General features: G+C 45.0%; 1 protein-coding gene across 6 annotated transcripts in view; it reads left to right on the top strand.

Moving 5' to 3' along the window:
- TMEM229B (transmembrane protein 229B) overlaps positions 1–12,774 on the top strand; it is a 53,562-nt gene that overhangs the window by 29,329 nt on the left and 11,459 nt on the right. For 3 of the 6 annotated variants that reach the window (XR_004645575.1, XR_004645574.1, XM_034769508.1), the window contains exons 1-2: positions 2,837–2,973; positions 12,279–12,409. The exons of 1 other annotated variant lie outside the window; for it this stretch is intronic. Coding sequence is in view for 1 of the 5 variants with exons in the window: in XM_034769507.1 (XP_034625398.1) it covers positions 2,926–2,973 (48 nt within the window). In the remaining 4 variants the exon portion in view is untranslated. Of the gene's footprint in view, positions 1–2,820; positions 2,974–12,278; positions 12,410–12,774 lie in introns of those variants that run through there. 2 more of the 6 variants (XM_034769509.1, XM_034769507.1) reach the window with 2 other exon arrangements.

Below are 12,774 nucleotides of genomic sequence, written 5' to 3'. Positions count from 1 at the left end.
CCCAGTGTGTCTTCTGGAATAAATGCTGATATCTGGTATAAAGAACACCCTCAGAATGGTTGCTCTCCTGAGTGGGGCATCCTAGCAAAGTGGGCTGATCTCCTTCATTGGGCAGTTCCCACCTTCGTTTGGCTTTTCTGAGAGGCGTGTGTTGAAAGCTCAGTTCTGTTCTGTCAGTTTGGTGGGAGAATGCCTTCTCTCTCCTTGCAGGTCATGTGCCTGCCCCTCGGGTTCTCTTTGGAGCAAAGAGTTGCTGAGCTCTGGGAGGCTGAGTAATGAGTTTGAGCCTGCATCGCTGCTATCATCAGACTTCTGAGGGGACAATAATCCCTGGGGGGGAAATTCTTGAGAATACAAGTAGGTCATTTGTTTCTGCTTCTCACACTTCCTTTTCCTTGTCTTCCCCTCCCCCACTGGCTGTTGCTTGGCTGCTCACAATGCTCTGAAGCAGCTTCACAGTGTTACTTTAAAGCTTGCTGTTGAGATAAAAAAATATGGTCCAGGCCCTCCAATGCAGCGCAGCCACTTTGTACCACACTGCTGGCATAAACTGCCCTGACAGCTGGTGGAACAGGCCCAGGCAGGATCACCCCAGCGCAAAGGTGATCCTCCAGTGGTGCAGAAATGACACAGGGGTTTATGCATCACTTCCTGCTGCTGGGGTAGGAGGGGAAAGAGGTGTGGCCAGAGGAAATAGGCATGGCCAGGACACTCCTGTTGCTAATCCAGTCCTTTATGTTTTTGCTCTCTTGAAGCTATTTACAAACAGCTGATTAAAGCCGATTGAAAATGGCTCCAATTTGTTGAAAACGGGGAGCTAGGTTGGTCAGAGGTAGTGCCAGGATGAGGAGAGTGCACAGATGGTCATTTACGCCACCTTTGGATACAAACCTCTGACCTGCACTCCACAGATCATCTGCTTCCCATATTGAGGTCCATATATATACCATATAAAGTTCCCTTACCTGCCTGACTAATAACACAATAATATTTTTGATCATTACAGTGGAAAGAATTTTGAAAATCTTTGCCCCACTGAAGCCGTTTGTCTGTTCTTTTTGGACTTTACTCATCTCAGACAGTGAAACTAGATTGCCCAGTTTCATCTTATAGGTTGCAAGCCAGTGCCAGGCTAAGTTTAAAGGGAGTATAAAATGGTAGCCTTTTACATTGACTCCGCACAGGTGTAAATGACTGCACAAGCTGCAATGCAGTGGAGAATCAGGCACTGTGAGGTGTCTGTATGATATGAGGAGTGATTGCATATATTTCAAAACTAGTGATTTTGGGGATCCATAGATAGCCTGGTACTTGTGGATTTTATCAGCATCACTTCCTTTTAGTGTGGATGGAGCCGAACAGTTGAATTCTTGCTTGCCATTGATAATGCACCTCTTAGACTAGATGACATAACACAATATGCCGACCTGAAGAGAAGAATGGGCAAAATGCCCAATGCCTGCTACTCCAGGGCTGTCAATGTGCAGTTTGAGAACCAGGATGCCCAGGACTCAAGGATACAGGCACTGAAGCTGCAGATCTTTTGTCCTTTGTAAAGACTGGGACAACATAGGCTCAGTGTCTGGTTCCATTTGTTCTAGGTCAACAGATGTCATGTTTGTTTAACAGGTTTTAAACATGGGTTAAAACTAATTGAGGCTAATTTAGTTTAAACACAGTTTGGTTGGCCAGGCTGGACAGGACCAAACTATGTTTCACTGAAGTTTAGAAACTGTATTCTGGTCTAGATAGCTATCAGGAGCCCATCATCATAGCATTTAGGTGCCAGTGTTCCCATATTCATTCAGTCCCCTACCCAGAAAGACATTGTTCAAGTTGGTGTCCAGCAGGAAAAGAAGAAAAAGGAATAGTTTCATTGTACAATAAGTGAGTGTTGAAATAAAAGGTTTGCTTAGACTTCATAAGTCAGTTATGACCTGTCAGGTGAATAAGTGATAAATCAGAATGGTACCAAGGCATTATATTTATATGTTAGAGACTGAACCTCAGTAAATCTGTCCCTTGGAGGTGCAGTTATCAGCAGTCCTAAGAGCTATGTGCCTGCATTAAGGAAGGAGCAGGTCCATAGTGTTTAGCTACCAATTAAATGTATCTTTTTTTAAATAATGAATGAAGTGGTTATTTAGATGTTTTCTCTTTTTAGGAGGCATTAACTATGTCCATTGCTAAGTAAAACTCGGGCTGAAGTTTGAAACCAGCAGTTAAGGTGACCATAACTGCTGTAGGCAGATGAATGGCAAGATCAAGGGCAGGAAATACACCGGTCTCTTGAGACTCCTACTACAGAACAGTGCAGAGTGATTAACAATACAGGATACCTGTGCTATGACTGGCTGAGACCATTCTCTCTCCATCTAACAGCTGCTAGTTATATGCCACCTGGGTAAGATTTATGTTACAATTCAACAGGTCAGCTGATCTGGTGGTTCAGTTAAAAGGGCCAGGTGTCCTTATATAATTCAAGAGCTTCTCTGAGTGCTGCAGGTTCACTGCTGTGGTGTGTCTCTGCTGTCCAATACAGAGTGTGGCACAGCCACAGCTGCTGCCTTTGCAAGCAGTTAGGAATTGAGTGCCTTCTGCAAAGTGAGGAGACCTACAGTCTCTTTCAGAGGGAGTCCACTGAAACTAATAGAGTTATGGGTGCTCAATGCTTTTTTTTCTTCTCTTAACAAAACTAATTTTATTTTTTTTTTGGTGGGAGGGTAAATTTCCTGAGTGGTATTAACTAAAAATGACTTCAGCTGCCAGAGAACTCTGCAGACAGGAAGTGGCCTTCATACCACTTCCTCTTGGAAGTTACTGTGCAGAGTGAGCTGCTGTGTAGTATGAGCACTGGCAAAACAGGATTCTCTCTACCTTCCAGCCAACTGGGAGCAGCCTTTGCATTGGGATTTAGCCTCCAAGATGTGGTGGGGTGCCTGGAAACTTAGCCTCTCAAGAGAAGTGAGCAAGGTACATTATGTCTCAATGTTCTGGTGGGGTTTTTTGAATGAGAAGACATTCAGTTTGTTATTCTCCCTGAGACATGACCACAGCCTGACACCAAGGTGGTCAGATTAAAGTAATTGAGCAAACAGTGTAGTTCTCTGGTAGACCTCTGACTTCTTCTTCTCCTTTGCCCCCCATATGTCCTAAGGGTCCCTGAGTGACTATCGTTAATGTTTTTGTAAAGTTAGTTCCGTGTTTGTGAATGGTGTTGGTTTGACAGCCCGGAAGATTCATATGCTCTGTTTATATAAAAGAAAGCAAAGCACCAGCAATGACCGTATCTGCTTTCCCTACAGCAGTCTGCCTCAATGCTGCTCTGGAGAGACCTGCCTTTAGGGGCAGGAGGGGGAATTCAGAACTCCAGTCAGTTATGGAGACTGGCTTCTCTGCTGAGGATAACAAGAGTGAGAGCCAAATAGTGTTAACTGAGGCGAAGGTTTGATTATAGAAATATGGAGGTGTCAGTCATTGGGACTGAAATGTATACAAGAAAACCAGAGAGAGGGAGCCAAATGTGCTTTGGGATAGGGAGAGGGCTGACGAGACAGGACACTCTCTCAACAGCATCACTCAGAAAGCAAACACAATTCTAATTTTCAAATTCCCCTTTTCTAAAAGGAATCCAACCCTGACTAAGAAACACTGTTGGTACAGAAAGCTCTCTGGGATAGGGACTCACTTTATGCCTGCACAGTGGGGCTCCCAAGCTGGTTGAGATGTCTAGATTTACTGCAGTATAAATGCTATCGTAATAATAAGGAGGTTTATGCTTTGCTCTGAAGTATCTGGTACTAGATACAAGCGGAAAGGATAGAAGATACAAGGGAGTATTGTTCATTCCTGTGTACTTTAGGTTTTAGCGCACTTTTATTTTGAAAAGGTTTTCTTTTTGGTTGATCTATGTTTGTATTCTATCTATCTATCCATCCATTTTAGGAAACACAATGACAATAGCTGTGTTTTTGTGAGAGTGAATATGGCCTCTGCTGGTTGATGGGTCTAAGACTTAAGATTCCAGTTACACTACAAAATACTGAGCTAGAAAATCACTTTTTAAAACTGGCTAGTCTTGAGAATGGTTTCCAAAAGCTGTTTGAATCAAATTATGCCCCATCTATTCAGGTAGCAATGCCAGATTACTGGAACCCATTTTAAAATTGATATTTAAAAACAATTTGCTAGCATAGTCAATTTTGTAGGGTAGAAAGGACAGTGTGAATGATAGTCTTACCTCACCCATTTTATCTCTTATCTGCACACAGCAGCTGTTGCACTGAGGACAGAAGGAAGGGTTGCAATAGTCCAGCACAGAAACACTTGCCTGAGAAGCTGCAACAAACTTCCTTTCAATAAAACTGAAACAGTGGCTTGTACCAAGCGAAATTACTGTTGCCTTAGCCTCCCTGAGCAGGTCTATTGTCTGTACTGTACTCTTCTCAACCTTGACTTGCCTGAACACCTTTTAAATTGGGTTTTTCTGGCTGTCCAGTAGTTTATCCAATCACGGTGAAATGTTCTCCAGTCACAGTGAGCTACCCAGTCATCTTCCCACCAGCCCCTGCCTCACTTCCTGTGTTTTCTTCCTGCATCCTACATAGCAGAATGGTGGTGGTCTGCCAGGGGGGAGCCACAATGAGTAGCTGCCCAGTGGTCCAGTTTGTAATTACACCTCCCATGTTAACACTGCAATTGAACAAAATATTCCGATTAAGGTAGTTCTAAACAGACTTCTAAACACAGCTGTATTCTAATTTAAGGGACTAAATTGCTGAAATGTATCACTTTAAAAGGCTTTCTTTACTCCCTGTGTTCACCTGTTTGGACACGCAGCAGCTTTGTATCTCTCCTGCTCTCTTCCTTTCAATAGATGCCTTGTTGATACTTGAGTATAGCTTGCTCTCAGTGATCCATCAGCAGCCCAGCAATCAGAGGAAAATGGCCTTTGCTTTCCAAACCAGTTAAGATTCTCAGGCAGGTTTGTTTGAAGGAGCCTGATACAGGGCCGGTGCTACTGTTTTTGCCGCCCCAAGCAGCACGCCGAATTGCCGCCGTGGATGGTGGGGGCAGTCTGTGTGCCATGTGGGCGGCATGCGTGTTTCCGCGGCAGCAGCAGCTTCTGTCTTCAGCCGGAAGACAGAAGCCACCGAATTGCCCCCACAGGCAGCTGAACATAGAAGCTGCCGTTGAATTGCCACCGCCGCGGAAACGACTGTGCTGCCCTAACGGCACACGGACTGCCCCTGCCGTCCACGGTGGCAATTCGGCACGCTGCTTGGAGCGACAAAAACACACTGACTGCCGCCCCTTGCAGATTGCTGCCCCAAGCACCTGCTTGGAATGCTGGTGCGTGGAGCCGGCCCTGGCCTTATAAGAAGAGAGTGGAGGCATGAAGTGAGTTGAAGTATTCGGGTATTCTCATATTTACCTGGGCCCTGTAATAGCTACAGAGGAGCAGTGCATCTTCACTAGCTCCTTCTCACAGAAGGGATCTGTCTCCAAAGGTGACTGACTACCTAGGTATAGCAAAGGTGGGGGAGGATTCACTAGCTTGTCTCCCAGATAGCCCACCCCAGCAAGGCCTCTACAATAGTAGAGGTTACATTTTTAACAGTGAGGGTAGTTGCCCGCTGGAACAGTTTACTACGGGTTGTAGTGGCACTGACAATTTTTAAATCAAGGCTAGTTGTTTTTCTAAAAGGCAAGCTGTAGTTCAAACAGGAACTAATTCCCTGGAAGTTCTATGGCCTGTGTTATGCAGGAGGTCAGACTAGATAATCACAATGGTCCTTTCTACTTTATAATCTATGAAACACACTTTCTGTCTCACTTCTGTGCGTTCCTTCTTGCTCCTCCATTACACAATCACTGCACTTCTCCAGCCCACCTTCATTAATCCCCTGCCTCAGATCACTCATCTGTTTTGTCCTGCAGCCTTCCCCAAATGGAGGGGGACTCCAGCTCCACACTCCCAGCCTCTCATTTCCTTCTGTGCCTTGATCTCTGTGGTCATTGAGAAGCTAATAGAATTCTGGGCCTGTAGTTAGCAGGTTGGAGGAATCTAAAGTAGCAGTCAGGAAAGTCTCCCCTCCTAGCAAGGATCAGTCCAATGTGACAGGGTTCAAACCCAGTCTTCCTTTCCCACTGCATTCCTGCCTTCATGAGGACCGTGCTAGCCTCCTCTATCAGAGCTTGGGTATTGGCTCCTAACTGGAGTGCTAGCTAGTGGGAAGGGAGTGAGAGTTCAGTGTAACAGCATTCCCTGCCCCTCTGGAAAAGAAGACTTCCGTTCAGTGACACCCCTGCTAGCCCACCCTGTGGAAGACTGAGAGTGGGATTAGAAACTAGCAGCCTTGGAAGTTTTTGCCCTCTGAGGCAAAGTTATCAGTCCTTCAAGGAGGATGTATTGCAGATATTTTGTCATGATGTGGTGAAGTTGCATCAGCCCTGAAGTTATTTCAGGACTTTCGATGCCCTAGGAAACTGCAGGATAGCATCACACAAGGCTGGACGTTCCCATCAAAGCTGAATTGCCAGCTAAGTTTCAATTTTAGAATAGTTATTTCTGGAAAGAATACAAAAGGCAGAAAGACATGCCTGGATTCTGCAATACTAGGAGGAGTTCATGGCACCAGCAGCTAGAAAAATGAACTTTAGATCCATAGGCAGAGCATGCTGGCTCTAGAAATCACAAAGAGAATCAACATGGGATTCAGTCTAGGGCCAGACTGTTGGCCCAAGCCAAAGTGCAAGTGTGGGTGCAAGTAGGGCTGGCAACATGTTTATGCAAAGGTGGCTTAAATCTCACCTTTGTGCTCTTCTTCGTGCAGGGGCTGGTCCCTTTGCACTTGGAGTAGCATGAAAGGTGCTCTAATTTACACCAGGCTGCGATGGCCCCAGGGGATAAAAATGCGGCTAAAGATCAATAGAGTTCAAATGCAGGGGCATCTCGGGCGGGGCATCTTTCTCCTGCTACACTGGCAGCAGGGAGGAAGGGTGGTGCGAGAGCCCCTGCATTAGCTCTATGCCACTAGAGTATCCCCCTTGCACTGGGAGGATCTTATCTTGGCTAGTTAAGCCAGCTTTAGAGACACATTTCACTGACAATGTAGAGCCAAGCAGCTGTCCTTTACTGGGGAATCTGTCCCCTCATTTATACACTGCCTCTTCTGATTCTAGCTGCCCCTCCTGGCCCTGTTCTCCACCGTCCTGGTCCTTGTGTACTTGCTTGCATCACTGCACAGTGAATGTGATGTTGGGTAAAATGCAGCTATTCTGATCTGGTAGCATTTTATGCCATCTTTGCAAATGACAGCACAAGGCAGAGGGGAATCCAACTCACTGTGTGGGAACTACTCTCCTGGATCTCAAGTTCCCTGCAAGATAGGTCTAAAGTTCCTTGCCCTCCTTATCCTTTGGACAAATCCGCATTGACTATGTGGTGGGGCCAGCTGTACTAAGCCATAATAACTGGGGACTCATGGGTTGCTCATTGTTCTCTATTTTCAAGTGTCTGTGTTGAAGAGCACTTGGGTAATAGAGAATAAAACTCACCACTAATTCCTCTGACTGTACAATATGTTTCCACTGCTAATGATATGCTTTGAAAACCATGGAGGCAGTGAACTAATCCTTGTGGTAAGCTAATTGCTGGAAGCCAGGAGGAGAGTGGTTTATTCCCACAGAAACTGCTTAGGGGACCTACCTTTCCCAGCTGTAAACACAGTGGCTCTTTTCAGAAATGGGTCTTAACAGTCATGCCCACCAATGGCAAAACTTCAGAGTCAGTTTTTATGTTGCACATTTGTTTGTTTTAAAGTAGAGGTCCTGTGCTCAGTGGTTGTGATGTTTTGTTTTTTGTTTTTATTAGGCAGAAGGAACCTTTTCTAGAATTGGCCAAGTTGAGCCCAATCAGACAAGAAAGAAGGAATTTTAAGGTCTTTGGGCACAAATTGCAGTAGCAAGGGAAGGATGTATTTTAATGAATAGTCAATAGGTTTTTGAAGTGTATCCTCTCCTTCTGCTCCATCCCCATCCAGGAACTATATGATATTTGTATCACCTAGAACCTGTGAACTAAGACCTAAGAACATGGCAGAACCACACTACAGGAGACTCCCAAGGGACATGTTTGGTCAGAAAGAATCACACAATATTTTGAGGATTATTATGAGGAATTTCAGGAATGCCAGATTGGTAAATGGCAGCTAATACAAAGGTTCCTGTGCTGGTTTTCGGAGGAACTGATTCCATGGAATCTCAACTTTAGTGTGATAGAAAGATGTGTTTTTGGGGTGGGAGGGTGGAGGAGCTACAGAATTGCTATCAAGATAACAACAAAAGGGAGAGAGAGAGATTGTGGCTGGACCATTTTCAGGACCCTCTGGAACATAAGAGATGGTAAAAAGTTCAATAAAGTTGAAAGGCCCTTGAAGGGTAATTATACTGTATGAGAGAGCTCTGGGGTAAGATAAATATATTTCACAGTGGGAAGGTTTTTAAAAAAATGTTATACATTGTCTTTGCCTGGGGTGTTCAGAAAGGTTTAGAAGAGAGAAAGTGCTGTAGAGAAGGAAATTTGTTTCCCCGAGTTGTACCTTTACTTGGAAAGGGTTTTGGAAGCTGCCATTTTGTTCTCCACTAAATAACAGGTAGAATTTTAGAAGCCTAATTTGCCTGTTTGCCTGAGACAAGCTAATAGATACCATCATGTTCAACATTTCTAAAAGCAATCTTTTACTCTCTGCTTCTAGCTCCCCAGAAGCTTAACATCATACCTGTTTTACCCTTCTCTATAGCACTTTGTCTGAGGATCTCTGGGCATTGTACAAATGTCAATGAAGTAAGCCTCATAGGACTCCTGAGAGGGAGGGAAGTCTTGTTATCCCCATCTGTGAGGAAACAGGCAGAGACAATTTAAGTGACTTGCACGAGGTCACATTAGCAGAGGTAGAAATTTAGATGCTCCTAATTTTGTGCCTTAGCCATAAGACCCTCTTTCCTCCAGAGCACCCTTCCTAAAGCTGATATGTGATTTCACTGCCAAATGTGGCTTTCCTCCATTGCACACTGATGCTGGTTTTGATGATCACAGTTTGCTCAGAAGAGCTGGGCTGAACATTTTGGTTTATTATTGTAGGGTTGCTCCTGAGCACTGGCTTTCTCACATTGGTTAGTTATTGTAGGGTTGCTCATGAAGGATGAGCTGGTGGAACTGATTTTCTTTTTTGGAAAGAAGATTGGGGAATACGTTCAGAAAAGATACACACATTTAAAAAGAACTCTGTGGATTTCAATATGGCTTTAGGAAATCACATAAGATAGGTGATAGTGCCCTGATCTTGATGGTGTCCTCCCTTGAGGTCTACTGGCTGCAGCGACAGTGCAGAAGGTGATGGGGACTGCAGTGCTTCCTTAGGTGGCTGGATGCTGTCAGCTCCAGGAGTCACTCATCACTTTGCAAAAACAAACCAAGGAGCCGTGATGCACATAGTGCTCTGCTGATTGCTACACTTGCTGCCATCCGCTAATACAATATTTAGGCACAAACTTTCAAAAGTGGCTACTGATTCTGATTGCAACAATATTTGGGTGCCCTTCTTAACAGACTAGGGGCCTGATTTTCAGAAGTACTGAGCACCCACTTCTCCAACTAGGAGGTCTGAGTGCTCAGCTCCAGTGACAAACAATAGCCCTAAAGCTGGCTTGGACGGCTGCTGGAGGATTCCCCTAGTGTCAGGGGACCCGTGGGTGCTGTTAAGCCACTATAGCAGCTCCTGGTCCCAACCACCCGCTCCTGACCCCTTGAGCAGGAAGAATAGCATCTGGTATTAATTAGAACAGCCCTGTCCCCAAGGGACCTTTCTGGCAGTCAGAGACTGGAGGAGTACGAGGAAAGCCTAGCAATGCTCCCTTCCGCTGCCAGTCATGCTGGTTTATTATACGATAGTGGTCTCTGGACTGACCCCTAGAGCCCCAGCATCGGAGGGGGGCAAATGCCTTTGTACACCCCCCTTTCAGCTCTGCTGCGTGCTGCTCAGCTGCAGCTGAGGCTTTGGCCCAGGGAGAGCAGAAGTAGGTCCTTAGCTAACATTAGCCTTCTTAGGCTTCTTCTACATTTACAGCCGTGTGTAGCGTATCTATGCTGTATGCCCCCTGGCATGGCTATAAGTAGCAGTGTAGGTGGGGAGGCACTGCTTAGGCGAACACACCAGAATCTTAGCATATGTGCCCTACACGGCTCTCTACGTGCCCAAGCAGTGCCTCCCCTGCTATTTTTAATAGGGCAGTGTCTCACTGCCAGAGCCTTTCACTGCCGCGTGTAGCAACACACCGCAGTGTGGACACAGCCTGCTTTTCACTGTGGCATGTAGCTACAGATATCCTCCAGGCTTCCACCCGTGTAGGCCCGGCCTTAGACTCTTTGTTCATTGCTGTGCTGTAATTCCCAGGAGAGAAAATTAACATTGGGCCTGCCCCCCGTGAGCACCTGGAGGTAGCCAAGCGGGCAAGCTTTGAATGGCCAACCAGTGATATAAACAGAATCTACTGGTTGAGAAACAGGCAAGTGCCACAGCGTAAACTATTAAACACAATGAAAACAGTGACATACATGCCTTTTGAAATCCAGTTCACAGCAGAGATTACCACAGGCTTTGGGATGAATGCTTCTTGGTAAAGTCACATCTGTAGTTAGGGAGAGCCTGGGATTATATTTTATGGGTCTGTAATTCTGATCTTGTGTACATTAGGATCCCAAGGAGGATGAGATTTATCAGTTTTTTATGGGTCTTTCATGTGAGTCTGGCCCTTGCAGGACTATAAGAAGGTCCTGAAATTAGGCATCCTCCTTGCATAGAGATACAAGCTATGTTCTTTAGTGTCCCCACTCTTCTTACAGAGACCATGCAATAGTAGGGTAGTACGCAGGAGTGCTGATAAGAGAGTGAACTTTATTTCCTCCCCTGAGTCACCTGACCCGGGTGAGCGATACAAAGGTTAATACACTTGTCACATAACATGGATCAGTATCCACTGACTCCTGTGGCTGTTGTTACACTGGCTGTTCCCCACCCTACTGTCAGTGAGTGACAGTCATGGACCCTCAGAAATATTCCCACTTGACCAGGCCATTCGTTAGTGATTAAGAAGCCTTTGGGGACCTGAGTGGAGTGCTGGCAGGAGCCAACCCCTCACTCAGCAGCACTTTGCTTTGAGTAGCACAGGGTTGCTCCTGATAACCCCCCACATGTGGCCAAAGGACTTAAAACCTTGCTGCTAATACTATGCCTGCAATTCATCTCCAGAGTAGCCTGGCTGGCTGTGAATGAAATGCCAGTCTCAGCCATGGAGTCAGTCTGTCCCAACAATTCTTCATAAGCTGCTGGATTGCGTGGACAGGCACACATGCATTATTTAATATGATAGTAGCAATCAGAAGATTAGAATCAAACCCTCATTCTATTAAGCTATGTACAGATACATTCTTAGACCAAGTTTTTGTATGTGGGCTGTGCATGTGTATGATGGATTACATGTGTGTGGACATAGACCCAGGGATATGCATTTGCATGTGTAGATGCACATGGGTGCGAGTACTCATAGGTGCAGACATAAATAATTACATATGTTTGTGGTTCTATTCATGCCTGTCAACACATGTTGGTGCACATGTCAAATGTGGGTGCATGCCTGCTGGTGCATATATAAATGTAGGATGCAGGTATGAGAATGCATCTATGTACTTGGGTGCCTGCAGCCATGTGCATGGGATGTGAGTGTGTGCATGCATACAGTACATATGCCATACAGTACAGTTATCGGTACAGTAGCAAGCATCTCTCATCCTATTGTAAACATAGAGTCTCTGTCTTCATGGCTCCCATGTTAGTGTTGCCATTTGCCAGGCTTAGTTGCAGTTTTCATACTCTGCCTTACATTTTGTGGCCCCTAGATGAAGGTAATGGGAAAGTGCAAGCTTTATACTCCTTTACTGCCATTCTCCATGGTTAAAGTCAGTAAAATGACTACATTAATGATGATGTCTTAATTTGTTCTCCCTTTACTCCGTGAGCAGTCACCTAGGGAACTGGACTGGGGCTGCCTTACTGCTCCCTTGCAATGAACGGTGCCTTCTGGGCAGCATGAATGGAGGAGTATTACTGTTAAAACCCACAAGGACTCAACTCCTTTGGCTTAGCTGGTAATTGGATTCATGTAATCTTCTTTGGTCATCATTCTTTTTTATTGTATTCATATTCTCTCCTGGACAGATTTGAGAGATTGACAGGGATCAGTTGCTGCCACCAGCTACAGGATGTACTGGACAAGACATCAGAAGTGATTGGGAAGGTGTGGGCCCTGGAATGGGAAAGAGACAGACATTAAGAGGCAATTACACAATGTAGGTTTGGGGTCTTGCTTTTATCTTAAAGTGTATTCTTAAAAACATGAATATATATATTTATATTAAAATTTATTCTCACTTATTTTGGTGAATGTCCTTAAACATTTAAACTTAGTGATGATTGATTTAAAAATAAATCTTTGAATAAGGAACTGGGAACTGTGAATAAGGAACCAACTTCAGCCTTGTTAAAATTCACCTGAGCTTACATACATACACCCCAGCTGGGGGAACTCTCAGCCTCCAGTCCCCCACTAATTTGAAGAAATGTCCCATGAAAAACTTTTTGTTGTTGTTTTTTTTTTTAATATTGGCAATTCAGAATTAGGTAAGTTACCTTGGATCCTTTTCAAGGTAAGCTT

This window comes from Trachemys scripta, chromosome 4 (assembly GCF_013100865.1).
Source record: "Trachemys scripta elegans isolate TJP31775 chromosome 4, CAS_Tse_1.0, whole genome shotgun sequence".
NCBI classification, from domain to species: domain Eukaryota; kingdom Metazoa; phylum Chordata; order Testudines; family Emydidae; genus Trachemys; species Trachemys scripta.
The sequence above is the reverse complement of the archived record's forward strand: the minus strand, read 5'-3'. Positions and strand labels throughout refer to the sequence as shown.